The sequence below is a fragment of the Aulostomus chinensis genome, chromosome 12 (genome assembly GCF_037954235.1).
Source record: "Aulostomus chinensis isolate RoL2024-O1b breed Wild chromosome 12, RoL_Achi_v1.0, whole genome shotgun sequence".
NCBI classification, from domain to species: domain Eukaryota; kingdom Metazoa; phylum Chordata; class Actinopteri; order Syngnathiformes; family Aulostomidae; genus Aulostomus; species Aulostomus chinensis.
The window spans coordinates 1,722,607-1,743,029 of NC_141331.1; the positions used below are offsets into that span (position 1 = coordinate 1,722,607).

General features: G+C 45.7%; 1 protein-coding gene across 1 annotated transcript; it reads right to left on the minus strand.

Annotated features, from left to right (window-relative positions):
* Nucleotides 1-1,052: 1,052 nt before the first annotated feature.
* Nucleotides 1,053-19,283, minus strand: LOC147251693 (uncharacterized). Its single transcript, XM_086221118.1, has 18 exons — nt 18,560-19,283; nt 18,225-18,407; nt 17,922-18,103; nt 17,191-17,277; nt 11,801-11,864; nt 8,696-8,795; nt 8,312-8,549; nt 7,039-7,216; nt 6,357-6,444; nt 6,211-6,273; nt 5,911-6,113; nt 5,353-5,484; nt 4,271-4,458; nt 3,926-4,086; nt 3,393-3,638; nt 2,403-2,562; nt 2,146-2,238; nt 1,053-1,288 (listed from the first exon to the last, which is right to left on the minus strand). Exons 1-17 carry the CDS (start codon nt 19,281-19,283, stop codon nt 2,146-2,148), a joined length of 3,090 nt encoding a protein of 1,029 aa, XP_086077244.1. The 3' UTR covers nt 1,053-1,288.
* Between the last annotated feature and the right edge of the window lie 1,140 nt (nt 19,284-20,423).

Below are 20,423 nucleotides of genomic sequence, written 5' to 3' on the forward strand. Positions count from 1 at the left end.
CAGGGCAGTGTGGAACAGGACTGGGCATCAAGAACAGGCTCTGACGCAGAACCAATTAAAACATTTAGATTCTACTGCAATAATTTAGCTTTTTTTTTTTATCCCTGAACTTTAAGCTAGCAGCATGGAGCAGCTCAGTCACGTGAGCTCAGGAAGTGGGCCTCGAAAGTATGGCTTCATTTTACACTAAAAAAAACAGGTGATCACACACCTGTCGAAAACTAATGTCCTGCACAGGAGGATGCCTGGAGCGTACCTTGTTCGACATGCCTCTTCGCTATCAGGCAAGTGAAATCTAACTATTCTCAACATGGAGACAGCATACATGTTTACGCTAATTGCTAAAACAAATTTAAATGTGAATGGACGGATGGATTTTTTTCTGTGCTTTGAATCACTTTAAGCTATAATCAATCCTGTGATCACTCATGAATACGCACTAGATTAAAATGCTTGTATTTAGTATGCATGATATGCGAGTGGTATAGAAATGAACTAAGTACTAATTCCCTACCGTGTCTGACAGATGTGGAGTCGCCAACCACTTGGGTTTCAAGTCTTGACCACCAATCAAGTAGCGCTCTCAAAGCTTGTAGGACACTAACAGTCAGGTAATGTTTCATATATTTGCTAACCTTCGGTGCCCTGATGCGTTCTCAGGTGCCTGATAAAGTTTGGCATCATCAATCCAGCATCCTGTAATTTTGACATCAAAAATGTTGTGTAAAACAGTTCTTTTGATTTTGATGTTTTTAGAGATAAAGTTATGATAAAAGGTACAAGTGCACAGCTGCTTGCCATGGTTCGGCTGCTGCATCCTCTGAGGCCATGCCCACCAGACAGGTTTGTATGAATGCAGGACAGAATGGAAGGACCCTCAGCAGGTAGTTCCTTCATGTCAATGCAAATATCAAAGTCATGAGTGTAAGAGCCAGAGTCCGAGTCAGGTCAGTTTTATTTATCGTGTGAGATACCTCATGTAACTTTACAAATGGAGCAGGCCTCGAACTGCACTTTAGTTTAAAGAGACCCAACATTAGAGAGGGGTGGAGACAAGGATCCAAGTCCAGTCTGGTGGAAGTGTCAATCGTGTGTGCGACTGAAATGCATTTCAGTTCCATGTTTCAGACTTGAGTCTGAGCATCAGCATCCAAGCAAATCTTTGCAAGGGGAGAAGTTCTAAAACTGGTGAGATCCAAACATGAGGGCTCTTCATCAGAACTGGAAGACTGGAATCCTTCTGAAGCTCAGCAGATTGTCACTCAGTCCCAATCACCATGAAAACAACCTGAGAAGACAGTGGAGCTGGTTAATAATTAGTCCCTAGAGTGCGACTTTTCTCTGACCTACATAGCAAAAGGTGGTGTTTAACTCACATAACAAATTTGGAACTGAAATTGTCCCTGGCTGTTGACAGCTCTCATGTGATGCGTGTACATCATCGGTTACCTGTTGACATCTATCACTGCAGCAGAGGACCGTGAGTCATGTCACAACGCTGCAGGGGTGGAGGATGTCTGGGGGCCGGACCCTTGCGATTACTGTATGAGTCACGCCAGATGATATCTCAAGGAGAAAATATTTTGTTGTCAAGTCACTCAGATCTATGAGGAGTTGGAAAGCTGTGTAACGGGCAATTTTGCTTCCCTGGGCTGTGAACCCCTTGGCACTTTTGCTTTTCCGTCAAAGCGGACTCAGACAGGTATCCAACTGTTTGCTGTTTGGTCCATGTCTGCCTACCGGAGCACTGCCGTACCGGCTTGGCAGCCCCCAGGGAACAACACAGCCAAAGCTGGACGAAAAAAAATCCTCCAATTTCAGTGTTTCAGTGTTCATTGAAGTTCGATAAAAGGGCGCCAAAATTGAAGTAGTTTACTGAGGTATTAGCTTTTGCAGCCATGGTGACACTAACCTGAAGAACAATAATACTTTATAAAAATGTTACATTTTGTTTGAATTTGATTGATTTTTTTTTTGTATCTGTCCCTCTTCATTTCAAAGCAATATGTTATTTCTGACATTGGTTCTGCTCGACATGCGCACTCCCCCGAATCTCTCACATGATATATTACATAATATACCACAAAGTCAAAAAGGCAGCACACACCAGGATTGACAATGTTTATTCTCGAGGTTGTTCCTTACCTAATTAGTCCACGCCATGGTGATGAAAGCAGGGTTGTCATCTCTATCGTTTGACCCAACAGACCTTCGTCTTCTGCTTCCTTCAACGCAGCTCTGAGACAAAGTTCAACACAAAAACGCATGATGCTTGACTGCAGCTGCTCACTGAAAGTAGTTTCTGTCAAAATGCTCAAAACTAAATGGATTATCTGGACTGGAACTGATCACATGAAAACGTGTTTGGCCTGGTGGAGTTCTGCCTGTAGCTGTGGGCGTACCGGTCTGCAGTTGTTGTTCCTCACGCACAGATGGTTTGAGCAGTGCAGGTAAACGTTGCCGTTGATCCCAGCAAACTGGAACAATTTGAAGGAAAAGTAGTTGGCTGTTGCCTGTCCGTTGGCTTCCACCATCACTGTGGGATCCGCAGGGTTTGAGCAGCTGCGCAGAATCACACAACTGCCATCAACAGCCACATCAGCCAAGCCAGTCACAGGTCTGATCCCCTGAGTGCCGCATTAGCATCTGACCTTGCAACTACTACTCAACTACTTGAACAGTTGCATGTTATTTGTCTAATTGCTGGACTTCTTTTTTGTACATACTGAGGTGTTTATGACACTGTTTTATTAACCTTATTATTTAGCAATAGTATTAAAATGCTGGACTATTTTCAGTTATTAGCATAATTACACTTTTTTAAAATTATAATCATGTTTTGGATTTTGATAAATTTGGTGTTCATGGCTGGTGTCACCTTTAGTGTAAAGATTTTGACTATTAATTACAATTTTTGATTAAAAAAAATCACTGGTACCTATATCATTAAATTGTAATCAAAAGTACTGATATCTTGTTAAAGTAGTCTGACACTGCCCAGCCTTACTTACTGTTTTCAATCTGTTACTCAAGTATGTTTTTCCAACTCAGTGGCAACTGAACAGTATTAGTACTCTGCTTGACAGGAGGTGTGACACAAATCACTGTGTTTACCTAGGTTTTCCTTAAGAGGTGCCTCACACCCCCTAAAAACTTCGAGCTCCCCTGACAGCCTACTTTTGGATAAGGAAGCCTGCAGTCCAGACCCAGACAACATCCTATTCAAAATTTTCATCTGTAAATAATTCTATGTCAGCTGGTGCAGCTTTTCTGGGATCACAACACTAGTTAAACAAATTATCCAGCCACTCTGCACTTCCATGTGTTGAAGGGATCCCTTCAAAATCCACTGAGTCTGGCCACAGACTGGCTGATGCCTCTGGTCATCTCACCCGTTTTTGATCAGGTCATATCTCAGACTCCCACTTGGTGACGGCTCATTGGTAGCCCAGCATGAATCAGTCACCAGGGTAACAAGTGTGTCGTCTAGGCCGTCTGTCATTAGCTCCACCCAGATGGTCTGGTCCAGTTTGAGATCGGTGCTGGAATCCACCATTTGTGTGCGGCCAGCGTTGGTGTAGAATTTCATGCTTAGAGTGTATTCCCAAGCTCCTGATGCTATGTGGCGGATCACAGAGCTGCAGAACATGCACAGTGTAAATGGATGGTTGTGTGAGCAGATGTTCCATAGAGTTTTGCTCTTGTTAGTAGTCTGTCCCCACTAGCTCCCATCAGCAAGGATGTAGAGGTGTCCTGAATTCTTTGGGCAGAGGAATCTGATAAGTACTTGATACACACAATGACAATTAACCCAAGTATGAAGAGAATCGAAGCTTTGCCATCATTACCTAATTGAAAGAAAATAACAAACAAGTCATCTTCTGTAACTGCAATGTAAAGGTGTCAAACCTGCTGAGACACTCACTTGTCTTTGATTTGGAGGGTCACGCCCTCCATGCTCACTGAGTGTTTCGGCTGTTTGTAGTAGCAAGAGAAGTCGATTTTGAATTGACCCTGGCGAGTGATGAGGCTACTTGTGTTACGTGACCTGATGGTGTTCCTGAACGTGATTTGGCTGTCGTTGGCCTGCAGGGTGACAGGGTTTCTGAGTGTTACGACATGAAGCCTGCAATGTCGAACATTAATAACAGAATGCATCTCATAAATCATAGCAGGCAGAGGACCACCATCTTCCAGCATCACCAGATCACTAGCACTGCATTTGGGTTGCAAAAGATATGAAATAAGTTTGTAGAAGCCAGACGCTCACCGTGATCACCGACCCACAGCTGTTGCCACCATTGAAACTGAAGGTCACCATATGGGTCACATTGTCCTTTTGACCTCTACAGCTCTCGTGGTTCAGTTGTAAATCCCTGTAGTCAATGCCTTTTTCCTCCAGTAGACAACCAACCAAGGTCACTAAAGCTGAATTCTGCCCACAGATCGGTGACTTCACTGAACAGCAGGACAGATGAGGGAAATTGACAAATATAAAGTTGTCAACAGCTCAGTACATCTTAGTGCAATGTTAATGTACCTCTGGTAGCTGCAGTCCAAGATGGCGTCTAGTTTGGTTTCAGCGTGAGATAGAGTAGACAATCACTTGTTCAATAATAGAAGGAAATGTATTTTTCAGTGATTTGACCAAGAGGTTGCATGAATATAGAGAAAAGAAAGGGACCAAGGGGTGGATCCCTGTGGAACTCTGCAGGAAAGACTAACTGGGGAAGAGGAGAAAGTGCCAATATTAAACGAGAATTTTCTTTTTTTGAGGTATATTCAGTTCAGAGGTGTACCATCGACACCAGTACCAGTACCTCTGTAGTCTGTTCTATCAAAACCTCATGGTCTGCAGTACTGAGCACTCTATTGAGGTTGAGGGGGAATCAAGATGGCACAGTCACCAGAAAGGAAAAGGTCATTGTAGACTTTCGGCAGTGTGTATTCAGATTAGAGTCTTTCCAGTATGTTGATTTGCTGTTGGTAGGGCAGTAGTTGGCTTAGGACAACATTTTCAAGAAACTTTGATATGAATGGAAATTTGGAAATGGGTCTGTTATTGCTTGCCAATTCGGCAACACCTGTACATCATCATGTGTGAATTGGCCCTTGGCACAGCAGCCACTGTGACGACTTGTAGAAGACAACACAGGCGTCATTAATACACATTAATTATCATCTTGTTCTGTTTAAGTTGGTCAGGGTCATTCTGCATGCTGGTTTGCTGGAACAGCATTACAAACTACATAGAATGAGATTCATTTATTGTTTAGTCCGCTTTTATTCATCCAAATTGCTGCTGCTAAACAGGCCAATAGTTTTTCCTGTCGGTCCTGAAGTTTGACTTACCAATGGTGTTGTTTGATCTGTATTCAGAAGCAAAAATGGCCCGACAGAAGCAGCTGCTTTGACCATCAATGCCTTCAGTACAAAACTCATGATCACTGCAGAAGGTGTCCCGACAGACGTCCTGAGTGGAGTCTGAAACAACCCAAGAAAAGACTACATGAGTGATGAGTGGTGTTTGCTTCGAGTACAAGAGCTGTTGCCGCCTCCTTCTGTGGACGCTGTGCTATCAAGCTACAAGCTAACTAAATGACAGGCTAATGCTTTTCTACAGCCATGTCTGAAGGGCTCCACGTGGCTACCCCTTGCACGCAGATGTCTAAAAGATGGAAATAACAAGATTTTATGTTTCTTTTACCTCTACTCAAGTGGCTAAGCTGAATAATGACCCCTCCCCAAACCAACCAAGATCCCAACCAGTCCTTCATGGAAGTAACTCACCATTACTGCGTCAACTTAATGTTTTTTTATCTTATATTTTTGCCTTATGTGTTGCCAGAAGCAGACCTGAAGACACTTGATGGTGTTTTTTTAGTTTTCGAATGTAGAAGGAGGTCTTACGGCAGTTGGTGTTTGACCTCCAGCCCTTCAGAGTTTCATCCCTCAACAGTTGGCAGGCTTTGGCATAGGCCTCCAGGAACTGGCACTGCAGCCTGTTCCCAGACGGGTAACGGCACAGGGTGTCGTTGCAGGCAGTGATGTACGGTTCTGGGTCAATGTCATTATGGCAGTTGATGAAAGGCGCCCCCCTCAGAAGATTACAGCTGAAGTAGGAGATGGAGAGAGCCCACATCAGACCACATGACATCATTTTCCTGAAGGCTTTATAGATCAAAGAGTCTCAGGTGTGTTGCTGCTCACCGTGCAGTCATTTTGGGGCAGTCAGTGCTGACATCAGGTGAGTCAGTGTACTTCATCTCACAGCTAGGGGCAGCAAACACCAGGGGTCAGAAACATGAACAGGTTTTTGTACAGCTCAGTGATGCAGCTGCGATCAGGGGTCTCACCAGCTGGAGCTGTGCTCAGAGACCCTCACGGCACTCAGAGGCGTGCTGGAGTTTGCACACAAACTGGGGGCCCATTCAGTTGATTCACCTGGTCCCAGAGTGGCGGAGAAGAGAATGAGTCAGAACAGTCAACTTGATCAACTCAGACTCTCACCTTATCTGAAGGCAAAAGCAGAGCAGAAAGCAGTTCTCTGTGCTTAAAGCAATACTTCACACAAACGTGTACTTTGTCTCTAAGGTATTTATTAATAGGAGTTTTGAGCTCACTGAGATGTTTTTTTTTTCCTCCTGCATCACTTAGTGACTCTAGAGTGCAGAAAGAACCAACCATGCATATTTAGCTTGAAGCTAACGGAGATTGACAGCTAACAACTAAATTGACCTTAAATGTCTGTTTACAAACTCTCTGGGTGAACGTCTGGTATAATCCAGGTCTTCTCGATCCAGCTGTGGGATCAATAATCCACAAACACTTTGACTGGATTAAAAACTAACTGTCATACCTCAAGTCCAGTGCTTCATGGAGGCACCAAACTAGAAGCAATATCTTGTTTTATAGAAAAAAAAGACACCTATTTGTTTTTATTTAAGATGCAAGATAGACTTTTTGTGTCAAGTATCGCTGTAGGCCAAACTGGCCGGTGGAAGACCCAGAGTGCACGCTTGCAAGACAAGATTTTACCTTTTCTCATCCACTTGTTTGATACATGGTGGACTTGTGCAGTGTTTCCATCAAAGAACAAAGAGGTGGTGCCATTGGATTGTGGTATCATAACAGTGACTCCGGTGTGGTCCTTCTGGAGCTCCACGCCGTGATGCAGCTGAGGCAAGCTGCTAAGGCTCAGCTCTGTGTCATCCAGCTGGATCACAGCAGTGAGACATAGTGGAGAGGAAATACTGGATCAAACATGGCCGACACACTCGACATTTCATTACATCGGTGCTCCTTATTCTCCATTTCCTCCTCCAGCACAGTTCAGAGACAAATAGCCTTGTTTCTGCACAGTAACATTTTTGATCACACAGATGTTCGTGAAACAAAAAGAATTCAGTCACCAAGTGTGCGATTGGAAGGTACCACAAGTGCGCCCTCTACTGCCCAAAAGGAGATGGTTACTATTCGCTTTAATTAATGTCCAGATGAAAACAGAAGGCAGAGGAACTGAGGAGGGAATACTGCAGAAGTGTCAGCCCTGACTTTGCTCAGCCAGCATCTCTAAGTCACCTCGCCAGTTAAATAGCAGAGAGCTCCTCATGAGCAGTCAGAGCTGGACTGAACCCAGCATCTGGGCTGAATGCCTGAGGCAGGCCAGTTTGAAGACAGCAAATCAAGTTATGATAGAGAGGTGCATTCTTGCCAGGTTTGGCTTCTGCCATATAATTCAGTCAGCGAACGAAAAGCTGCTGGGCCAGTAAAGCTAGCAGCAGTTAGCAGGATTAGCAACAGGTAGATAAACCCTTATTGAACTCAGCCAGTCCCAGAGAGTTGAAGCAGAACAGCCAGACGACATCAGGGGAAAATGTTTTCTCTGTGAAATGTGATCTGATTTGATGATAAAGTTGTATTTTTGTACAGTAATAATTGGAGAGGCCCCGCCCCTAATACACTCTTGCAGGGTTCTAACATGAAATGTTCGCTCTGTGCCACTAATAGTTGAAGATGACTGACAGGCATACGTAGGAATGCTGATGGTTGAAAAGTACATGCTGATGTTGACATGCATCATGTTCAGTTTTACAGGAAGAAAAACCGACTGGATTTTGATATTAAAATACAAGAAATGTATTTTGTAAGAATATGAGTAATGATCTGAACCAGTTCTTTTCAACTCAAATTTCAATGTGACCCCAAAATTTACCTTTAAACCAGTATCTGTTTGGGGAGATTAAATTCCACAGTATTAGAAGTTGGACATTCAATAATCCAGATGAAAGTGTGACTTTTGGTCACTCACCCAAACTTTCCCGCCTTGTTCCAGGTAAAAGCGAACGTGCGATGAAGGCAGGTAAAGGATGACACGGTCTAAAAACACAACATCTCTACGACGGCGTTCTTGGAATGCAGCTTGCAGCTTGAAGCCTGAATCTGACAGCAGCAGGTAGGCGCAGCGATCCTGGAGAGAGGTAACGCCGCCATTGAAATCAATGATGCTGGGTCCGGTCACAGTACAGAGGAACTTTTCCTCTGCACACCTAACAGAGGCGGGCAACATGACGAGACATTTGGTCAAAACCCATGACAACACAAAGTCAACCAGATGAAATGGCAAAAAAAAAACGGACATCGTTGTGGTGACATAACAGAAAAACAATTTTCCCAGAAATAATCAAATATTAACCTTTTGTGTTGCGGAATGACGGAGAGCTCTGCAGATTTACTGCAAGTCACAGAGGAACCCTCTGAGTCGCAAGTCTTAGTGTCAGTCAGGTATACAACACCTAAAAGGAAACAGACAATTACATGGTGGAAAAGAATAAAGAGCAACTAAGAAGCAACTAAATGCATTCTTCCTCACTTAACAGTCTTGAGATCGCAGAAGTTTTCCCTCCTGCAAAAGCTAATTGAGACTGATGACTAACAACAGCTGAACTGTCCAAAAACACCTGCTGACAAACCCTCCATGTCACTGTCTGGTAGAGTATGATCAGGGATCCACAAACACTTTGACTGGAGACAAAGGAACATGTCCATGTTGTGAACAGAAGCGCCGAGCACCACCAGTTGGCTGAACCAGGTTTTAGTCATCAATCCCAGTGTTTGTGGATTACGGGTACTGATAATGACAGAGGGTAAAACATCTTCATGACCTTAAAACCTGTTTTAGTGAGGAATTGAAAGACAAAAAAAAACAACATTTTTGGGGTGAGGAAGCTTTAAGCTGCGTGGGAGTGACAGTTTTAGGGGTGAGAAACGTCAGTGAAAGCAGCGAGAGGAGATGTGCTGGTGTTTTCACCAGCTGACTGCTGGCTGCTCGGACAGTCCGTAGCTCTGCTTACCCAAGTGCCTGCATGATGTCACAAGCCCATATATCACCGGTAGTCCAGTCGTCTCAATCCACTGACCCACTTCCAATTTGTCCACTATCACAGTCATGTTCTACAGATGAGACGTTACTGTCACACTGATGAACCACAGCGGTGAACACACTGAACCACTCGCTGAACCAAAACTGGCTGAAACTTCAACAACACAGCAGAAATGTGTGTAATTTAAAGTCTGAACACGGGGAGATGTGCACTCTGCTCTCAGTTCCCTACTCAAATCATTTCTGTCACGTTGGAATGTTTTGAGTGTTTCGATGCCACTAAGCAGAACCGTGACCTCGGAGGAGAGCCAGTGACTCTGGCCGGCAGCTGGAGCAGCAGCCGCCACGTCTTCTTCTGTGGTTGAGGTGTAAACATGGTGGCGTTTGACTCAGGATATGTTCTTAATGTGATTAATATCGGACTCTTGAGGTCCATGGAACATAGCCAGTGTTTAGCCAGGAGTTTCAACGACAGTCAACATATGACCAACAACATGCAGTGATGATGTCTGTAAGCCTGTAATTGGATGATGATGTATTTAAATCACCTCTACAAGAGATTTAGAACCGTGAAGAACTCACCACATCAAACATCAGAGTCTTTTTGAACATCAGAACTCCTTGTTTCCCAAATGAGCGAAAATGCAAGTTGAACTGAAAATGTAACAAAACGTCTGAGATGGTTAAAATGGCCAGCTGAGGCAGAGAGAAGGCTTCGGCATTCAGACAGACTGCAATGACAGCGGACGATACTCACAACACTTCCGTTGCTGTCATTCTTCACGGTCAGTATGTGAGCACACGGCGATGTTCCTGTGAGCCCTGTGATTAGGTGATATAATGATCCATTCACCACCAAGTCGTCAGTGGTGGTGATGTCACCGAGACTTGCTGAGTCGTGACGAATCAGGAAACAATCGTGGACGATGGCAGACATGTAGAAGTCTCTGAAACAAACTTCCACCACACCTGCGCTGATGTTCACCTGTTCAAGATGATGTGCACAGACTCCGGTGAGTCCATTTACATTGTTACATTTACATTCATTGGCAACTTTGTACATTGAAATTGTGCAGTGTGTTTTTCATCCTGTGTCTTCATGTACAAGGTTGGAATCCAGACACCACATATTACTTTATATGTGTTTAAATGTTCCATGCTCAGAAACAAAGGAACCATTTGCCGAATCCTCTTCAGGACAAAGCCTAATGATTTAACATAATGTAACTCCAGTTCGAAAAGAATTCAGTTAAAAAATTCTACTGCTTTGTCTGTTTGTCCTCCAAACATGTGGGTGGCGTTTGTGGCCCGACAGAAATCAGGAAGCAGGCCATTAGTAGTTCACTTTGCGTGCGTGTAGCCTGTGAGTTTGTTTCCACCCCTCATTGGTGGATTCACGTGCACAGTGCATCATAAATCCTGCGCTGTGCCTGCGTTGTGGTCTGGAGCTGTTAATTGTGCCACATCTTCATACTCACATATACTGTGTCGTACTCTTGTCCATAATAGTGAAAGGGACATCCGCTGATGTTATATTCCTCAGAATAAGCAGCTGTCGCCCCTGCTGACAAGGAGACCAGGTGAGAGTCAGCAGGTGAGCTGCAGACCATCACTCAGCAGCCTGCAGTTGCCATGGAAATGATCTGGTCAACACATTTGGCCTACAAGCTGGTGACCTGCTGATCAGCTGGTTACTGATGTTCTTGCTACACCCAACTAATGCCTCTCCTGTCTGTCAGCTGATCTCTTCAAAAAAGTGATCGATACTTTATTTTACAGTACCACCACAGTCTGATCTACAGGCCACTTGGCATTCGGGGTCAAGGGCCTTGCACAAGGGCACTGCAGTGGTGGTAATGAGGTTGGAGCCAACTGACTTTACCCACCCAGCTTTTCCCCCTGGGGAACTGGCGATCCTCCAGTCACTAGTTTGCCTCTGTAAGCCTCAGGCCACCGCTGTGGGCAGCCATGGGACATTAGAACTGTAGTGGGATGTGTTGTGGTGCAGCCACATGAAGGTAAAACTTCAACACACTACATTCCTGGAACTTTCTTGAGGGAAGATTACCTCCCCCTCTTCCTCCTTGCCTGTGCTTTCTACTCATTGGCCTCTGTACCTCAACCTCTCCTAAGCATCCACAAAAGTTTTGTTGGCTTTGTGGGCCCTCGCAAGCCAGTCAGAGCACCATCAGGTGATCCTGGCTGTCAGTGTCAAGAAACTAAAATTACTAAAATTCCTCTGAACTGGTGACAGAGGGGACCAGCTTACTGTAGCACAGGAGAACAAACAGAAAGAGAGATTTAGGAGAGCAATTAAGACAAACTTAAAAAAATGGCCAACTTGTTGTGATCTTGCCCCAAAACTCATCAAGAGCTTCAACATGGCAGCTGTGTGGATGAAGCCACGTGTGTTGTTACCTGGCAGCTGGCTGAGGGCAGCCATGACGACCACGAGGAGGAGCATGATGGTGGGAACGGCGAGCTGGAGGATATGTCAGACATCTTTCACATTCACATATCATAACTTCAGCATAAAGGCATCCTGTAAGTTCAGCTAACTTCAACCCAAACTGCAGTGTAGAAACGTTCGCCCAACCCTTCCACTCACCTGGCAAGTCAGTCTATGTAGGGATTTACTTAGTACAAGTTTTAAATCAGTCCTACACCTGACAGGTTCCTGGTGGCGCGATGCAGGATGGGAGGGGTGAGATCTCTCTAATTACAATCTGAAGATCAAAGGCTGGCAGCCGCGTTCTGAACGAGTTCACCATGGCCAACAATGGAATCAAGGAGCTGCAGTCACTCAGACCAGGGTGGAGTTCATGCATGGATGACTTTTTCAGTCACCTCAAGATAGAAAATCCATCCATCCATCCATTTATCATCCATCCATTTATCATCCATCCATTTTCTACCACTTATCCATCAAAAATTGTGGGGGTGGAGCCTATCCCAGCTGACATTTGGTGAGAGGCGGGGTTCACCCTGGACGGGTCCTCAGTCCATCGCAGGGCCATCAGGAGCAGTTAGGGGTTCAGTATCTTGCTCAAGGACACTTGGACATGGTCACTGGGGGAAGTGGGGATTGAACCAGCGACCCTTCACTTGCTAGACGGCCACCTCTGGGCCACACTGCCCCCCAATAGAGAGTTTGTAGCAATATTCCTAATATCTGGGACAGCTGGTCAGAGTCAAAGATTAATCTTTCTAAGCAAATCACAGTATTTCCTAATTAACTGTCAGGTTCAGGACCTAAAGGCTGGTGTTGGAGTGCAGGCGACTTCATCTTTAATTATGTCCTAAAACTGGGATTTGCCTTTACTGACTCGCCATCTTCAGCTCACAGGGATGTTTGTCCTCCCTGCATGACCTCTTGGTGATTCAGCAAACACCAGGTCATGGAGACTGAAATTAAAAACCACAAAACCGCGGCAGCTGGTCGAGGTCATCGGTGCACGTTCTCGTGTTCCAGTTTGTTTCTGTGTCAAATGAAAGTCATTTGTGATCTCATAGCTGGATTAAAAAGACCTGGATTTTAGCAGACAATGAACTTGACCGTTAGTAAACTGACATTTTTGGAGTGTTTCGCTGTTCTCAGGTGTCAGTCTCCGTTAGCTTCAAGCTAATTATATGTGGCTGGCTCATTCTGCTCTCTGGAGTCACAAAGAAGTAATACTACATCTACATATTTGTGAGCTCAGTGCTTGAAAGGCAAGAATAAATTTTTTGGTTGAAGTTTTACTACCTTATGTTGTTTTCATTATCAACCAGGAGAACATTAAGATCATTCTGATATGTACTCGTGGAAAAAAATTATAAATCCCCAAAACATCAATAAATTGGGACATTGGAACTTCATAATTTGTAAATATATATATATATATATATATATATATATATATATATATATATATGTATCTGATGAGTTATATTTTTAACATCCTTTTTTTATATGTAATGCCAACGGCCATTTCATGACTAAAAACAAACCTTTGCATTTCCCTTCAAAAATAGCTCAAAAGTTATCGAACAAAAATGTCCCTTGGGGAACATCTAGGTTCGAAAGCATTCAAGCTTGCAAACTAAAGCACTTACCTTCTGTACGTTCCTGATGTTCCAGATGTTCTCTAACTAGACTTCAGCTCTGGATCCGTCCCTGAGAATGTCATCTCAGTCTGCAGCATCCCCTTCTTATACTGATCCCACTCAGGTCACACAAGCAGGAACAGCGTAAGTCGGCTGCATTGTTTAAAACTGGTTGAACTGACAGCAGATTCCCAGGATAGTTCATGTGTGCCTCCTTAACTTGAACAAAAACCAATTCCACAGTTCTTCACTGTCATCTTGTATTTCTGAGTTCTTGACAAACCTGCTTATATTAACTATTGAAATTGAACAGCCACTTTAGTTGGTTATGTCACAGCTACAGCCTTTGTCACTCACCTGGCAGCACAACATGAAACATTAGTGTTGAGATGTCTGACAACCAATCAGGTTCTACTTCTGAACCTGAGAACCTGATGGTTCTTGTGTATCTAAGATCTTTTACTGATCTGGATGCAAACCGTTTACCGCAATAACATGTTGGTATCGCTGGTGTCGCCCAACCACAGAAACATACCATGTCAACATGAGTGAATAAATGGTATTCCAATGAACTGAATTCATGGATCTGGTGATCAAAGTATCACCGGTTCAATAAAACCATCATTGTTGCTAATAAGTAGCTTAGCAGCCTGAGTGGAGGCCTCAACCGTTGCTACCTTTGAATGGTATAAACTCAGAGAATTGCCATATTAAAAAGATTCTATTTACCATCTAAGCAATTTCTTTCGCAGTTTCAACATGAACTAAAATTACTGCATCATCGGCATACGTTGATACTTCATTGACTAAACAGATCTTAAACATACATGGTGGACAGAAGTAGGCCCAGTATCGAACCTTGTGGGACACCAGACATAGATTTCTGATGATCTATGCCTGATGAGTAATGGTTAAAATGGTCATTGGTTTGTTTGGCCACCAGGTTTCAAATGTCTTTGAGCTGTTGAGAATAAATCTACCTGTCTTACAAATATGTCACTGGTACAATTCTCCAATTCTCCAATTTCATTTAGCAGATGCTTTTGTCCAAAGCGACGTTCAACACAAGCAAGAATTTAGACCTAATTAAGGAAAAGTCCATAGGAAGCGCAAAAGTGCTTCAGTTGTGATTTGGTCACAGGTACTGCCATCTAGTGGCAGAAGAAGTGTCGCCCCCCCCCCACCTTTTTTTTTTTTTCCATATAACAAACATACAACGTCACACAACCCAGTTAGTGCTACATGGTCACTAAGTGCTGGGTCTTGGACCCTCTGACTGATTCTACCACAGGACAAAGAGGAGAAGAGTCAGGTTCAGTGCCTCGGTGCTCTCTGAACAATTGAGTCTTCAATTGTCTCTTAAAAGTAGAAAGGGACTCAGCAGAACGCACAGAGTTCGGTAGTTCGTTCCACCATTTGGGAACAGCAGAAGAGAAGAGTCTGGCTAGAGATTTGGAGCAGCGCTGGGCTGGAAGCACCAGGCGTCTTTGGCATGCAGAGCGTAGTGGGCGAGAAGGAGAGTAGACCTGGATCAGGGATTCCAGGTAGGCTGGAGCCGTTCTTCTGATTTTTTTGTGAGCCAAGAGAAGTGCCTTGAATTTGATCCTGGCTGGACTGGAAGCCAGTGAAGAGAAACCAGCAGCGGGGTGGCATGTGCCCTTTTGGGCTGGTTGAAGACCAGACGTGCTGCTGCATTCTGGATCATCTGCAGAGGCTTGAATGAGCCTGCAGGGAGGCCTGCCAGAAGAGAGTTGCAGTAGTCAATGCGTGAGATGACAAGAGCCTGAACCAGAAGCTGTGTGGTCTGTTGGGTCAGGAAGGGTCTGATCTCCCTGATGTTGGTAAAGAGTAACTGTCCAACTTTGCCATTCGACAGCATTCCAGCACCAAATCAAAAGCCCTTGTCTTCAAAGACCAATAATTCCTTGACAAAAAGCAATTTTTTTAGAGAAGAATTTTAATTTTAAGAAAGAAAATATGAATTCTCATTTCTTCCTTTTTCAATACTGTCTAACATTCAGATCCCAGTCAAGGATATTTTCTTAGAGGAAAGAGCATGATGCTAATTCAGCATCAGCATCTGAAGCACCAGTGTTTGCCTTGAGGCCTGCCCTGGGTGACAGCCGAGCAGCAGCAACTTCAGACGAACCGTCCATCAGAGTGGCTGACGTGAGCTGGCATGCGCACAGTAAATAGTTGGAGGTTATTGGCTCGTGTCCATCTTTTTTTTCCACAGTGGAGTGATGGTGAGAGTCACAAATCGTCTCAACAGGCCTTGATGATGAGCTGCTACATGTAGGAAAGAAGTACCACAGTGAAAATACAACAGTGACCATCAGTTTTAGTGCTAAAAGAACTGCGAGGAATCAACACCAGTGTGACGCTCAAAGCTAATGCTAAGATACATGGAATCTTAACATGGGCCTCAGAACATGCTGGAATTCAGAGCTGCTGTGCCTCATGTTTTCATATAGATGCACCTCCGTCACCCACCTTACCGCAGTGCTCAGTAAGTTCATCGCCACTGGTTTTATGTAATTGCGGTTCACAGCGCGTCGAGTTTATGTCTATGGTAACATTCCTGTGCCACCAGGGGGATGATGCAGTGATTTACGCCAGCTGAAGTAGAATGTTGAGGAACAAGGAAATAACTTCAGATTACCCCAAACATTATCTGACAAAATGGATCAAGTTGTGACAGTCAAAGAGAGGTTTTGTGGATGTTGTGTAACACTCAAAACAATTTATTCTCCGTTTCACTTAGCGACATTTGCAACAGCGTAGGCTACCATGGATGCAACACTGAGTTGAGGTTCTTTGGAAAAACCTCCGAAATCCAAAGAAGAAAACTGATGGAAAAAAAGAGACATTTTTGGTGGATGGTGGGAAAGTGAATGAGGCGGCCCGGTGGAGCAGTGGTCCTCACTGAGGCCCCCCAGCAAGAAGGTTCCTGTTCCTGCTGGGTTCTCTCTGGTACTCCAGCTTCCTCCACAGTCCAAAGACATCAAGAGGGACCAGGTTAATCCAGACTCTAAATTGACCGTAGGCGTGGCTGGGAGAGCCAATGGTTGTCTGTCTCTATGTGTTGGCCCTGCCATGGACTGGTGACCTGTCCAGGGGGAAGGCTGCTGGGATAGGCTCCACCCCCACCACCCTCAACAGGAATAAGCGGAAGACAATGGATGGAAAGTGAATATGAGTAATTGTCCAGTGTGCGGTGGAGATGAAGGACTCACCTGGAACCTTCTTATATGAAACGGGATTTCTCTTCCTGCTGTAAGAACAAAACAAGATCATCTTCCCTCATCAGGTGCGAATCATTTCTCCTCAGGTCTTGACTGATGATGAGTGTGTTGCTTAACACGCCATGTTGCATCTGCTGATGACGTGCCGGACGTCACTGCTACTATATGTGTTGTAGCACTGTATTAAGAAATGTTCTTACTGTGTTGGACAGCGATGCTCTTTATGGTTTCACCGTTCGTCAGACATTGATGTTTCAGTGAAAGGGTTCCGTCCCATGAAGCAGGGTTAGATACATTGGTGAATGTTGTGGGAAAGTTCTTTGCTAATTCCTCCGAATCAGTCAGGTGACATTCTGGAATGGTTGTCACACCCAGGGATTGATGACTCACTGTCATTTATCTGACGCTCAGTGAATTTACTATCACGCCATTCCCCCACAGGCCTGCTGATGGCTCTGAGAGAACGTGTCATCATACCTCGACCTTACAGGTAAACGAGTCATAGAATGTGGAGAGTTGGTTCTTTCCTCCCACCTCTGGGCTGATACAGTCAGCCACCTCAGTCTATTGAGACATTAAGCCCCGCCCACACCAGAGCAGCTTTTTTGGGGGGCTTTGTAGAGGCCTCGGGTAGAGGCGAAGAACTTTAACATTAAACCTTGGAGTCTGACATGTAGTATAAGAACAGTAAAAGCTAAACTGCAGTTGTTGCTGCTCATCAGCTGAAACCCTGATAAATAACCCTCTGACAACTCAATCAAATTATTAATTCATAACTAAATAAGGAGGCGTGGTCATCACTGTTGTGGGTGGAGCCCCGGCTGCAGCACGGGGTCTTTCTGGGTGAGTCTCCATGTTCTCCCTGTTCCTGCTGGGTTCTCTCTGGTACTCCAGCTTCCTCCACAGTCCAAAGACATCAAGAGGGACCAGGTTAATCCAGACTCTAAATTGACCGTAGGCGTGGCTGGGAGAGCCAATGGTTGTCTGTCTCTATGTGTTGGCCCTGCCATGGACTGGTGACCTGACCAGGCTGCTGGGATAGGCTCCACCCCCACCACCCTGAACAGGAGAAGAGGGGGAACATGGAGGGATGGAGGGAGGGATGGAACTAAATAAGGTATTTACTGTATGCTTGAACATTGATCTATCAGTCAGGAGTCAGGTATAAACTGCCTCCTGAGGGCTCTTCCTGAGAGGACCCACATGACCATCTGAACCAATCTCAGCTCAGCCAGGCTGACAGACCAGGGACGCTCTGAGGGCTTGGCCCCCTTCAGCTCCTCACTGATGAGGTTCCTCTCCTTCGGTCCTCTGTCCTGTCCTCCAGCTCCAGACTCTCCTCCCTCACCAGGGCCTCCCTGAGTCTGGCCCTTGATGTTAGCTATGTTAGCTAACATCAAAGCCAAACACAACCAAAGGTGCTCTTCAGTCGCACCTACGGAGGTCAGTTCTACTGTGGACGGTCTGCTGATGTAACCAAGCAGCTCTGTTGGATGGAGCATAACAAGCACAACAGTCTGGTGACATGGTGACTACAGGCAGGGGAGCGCTCAGCGCTCCAGCCATCAGGTTCATGTTGTAGAACCACCAGGTTCTCCTGTCACAGCCATGAGCCATGAGGCTGTTAGGTTTTGCAACGTTGCCCTCTTGTGTTGATGCAGTGATATTAAAGAAGGTTTCCATCTGCGAGGAGCCTGAGGGGTGGAGGAGGTGACAGCAAAGGTCATAAAGGTCATGAAACATTTGCGTTTGATCTTGTCGATCTCAAGCACAGCTCTCGTTTCAGTTCATGGTTCTGAATCAGGTCAGCAGAGGGACACGATCCCAAAGTTTAACAACGACCCACGTTTCTCTTTGCTTTCGCAGATCTTCCCGAGGGACGGCCAGGAGAAACCTGACTGCTGACTCACAGGGAGAGGAGCGAGGTGGGTGAGGAGCGAGGTGGGACAGGAGCGAGGTGGGAGAGGAGCGAGGTGGGACAGGAGCGAGGTGGGACAGGAGCGAGGTGGGAGAGGAGCGAGGTGGGACAGGAGCGAGGTGGGACAGGAGCGAGGTGGGACAGGAGCAAGGTGGGAGAGTGGGAGAGGAGCGAGGTGGGACAGGAGCGAGGTGGGAGAGGAGCGAGGTGGGACAGGAGCGAGGTGGGACAGGAGCGAGGTGGGAGAGGAGCGAGGTGGGAGAGGAGCGAGGTGGGACAGGAGCGAGGTGGGACAGGAGCGAGGTGGGAGAGGAGCGAGGTGGGACAGGAGCGAGGTGGGAGAGGAGCGAGGTGGGACAGGAGCGAGGTGGGAGAGGAGCGAGGTGGAAGAGGAGCGAGGTGGGACAGGAGCGAGGTGGGAGAGGAGCGAGGTGGGACAGGAGCGAGGTGGGAGAGGAGCGAGGTGGGACAGGAGCGAGGTGGGAGAGGAGCGAGGTGGGACAGGAGCGAGGTGGGACAGGAGCGAGGTGGGAGCGCAGCTTCGACGGCTCAGCAGGTGAGCTCCTGCTTTGACAGGTAAAGACTGGACACTTGTGTCTTCATATGACTGCAGGAAGCCGTCATCAGGGCTGACGTGTGGCTGAGAGAACATGTCAGGATCGTCATGTGACTGGTGGGCTACAGGAGAGGATCAGCTCAGCAGCAGCAGGCGCCGGTGCAGGTGCCGGTGTTGGTAAACTGTCAACCAACCTGGAATCTACAGCTGCATGGGTCACACTGGCAGGTTCCTCCACTTTTATTCCTTTTGTCTGACAATGAATGAGTGAATGCAACTCTAGAGGGCAGCAGATACCAGCACAATTCTGAAATGTACTTCACAGTATTTCTCTGGCAGTAGTAAAAGTACACAGCAATGAAACAGAGGTGTGTCTCAGTGTCCATAGATGCAACATTTAAAATGACCAAAAATACAGAAGACAGTAAGTGATCCTCTTTAATCAGAACCGAACTAACAAGGAGGGTGTTTCTTTTAAAGGAGCAGTTCCACACTCTGCCAGTTCTGTCCTAGAGACGGTCCGATACCAGCTGGAACACAATATCTTGTTGCTGAACAAATTATTTGAGTTCAGTTAAAGTCAATTCAGTCTGATCGGAGGTCTGATGTCTGGTTAGAGTTTAAAACTAAACAGAGTTTCAAAGAAACTGGTCTGGTCTGGGGTCTCAGGTCTGAGGCTGGTCTGTCTCTTTAAGAAACTCTTGGCTGTTTTTAGAGCAGAGGCCATCAGTAAAAATAGCCTGGTGTGTGGTGGTGGTGGTGGTGGTGGTGGTGGTGGTGGGGGCGGGGGGGGGTATGGTCCAGCATGCAGGCCCTGACCTGAACATGTATGGAACCTGAACCCTTCAGAGGCTGATGCTGCATTCAGGTGCTGCTGGCAAACTCTCCATTCCTCACATATTTGAGCTGCGTTTCGGGGTCTGGGATGGTGAGGGACAAAAGGTTCAAAAGGTCAACCCTTTGATTCTCTCTCCTTCACTTCTCTTCCTCTCGTCTTTCTTTGCTCTTTATCCATCGTTCAATCCATCAAATCGGACCAGAATACATGGAGATTCTATTGAAATAAATTTTAAACAGCTGAATAATTTTTACCACGAATGACTTCCTGTGTAAAAGACACACAGAGCAGGTAAATGTTGGAGCAGGTCACCTGCGTCTTAAAGCTACAGAGCAGCAAAGGAAGCATCACTCGCCTTCACGCTGCTGGAGGCTCGCAGGCTGAGGGGCCAGTTGGTG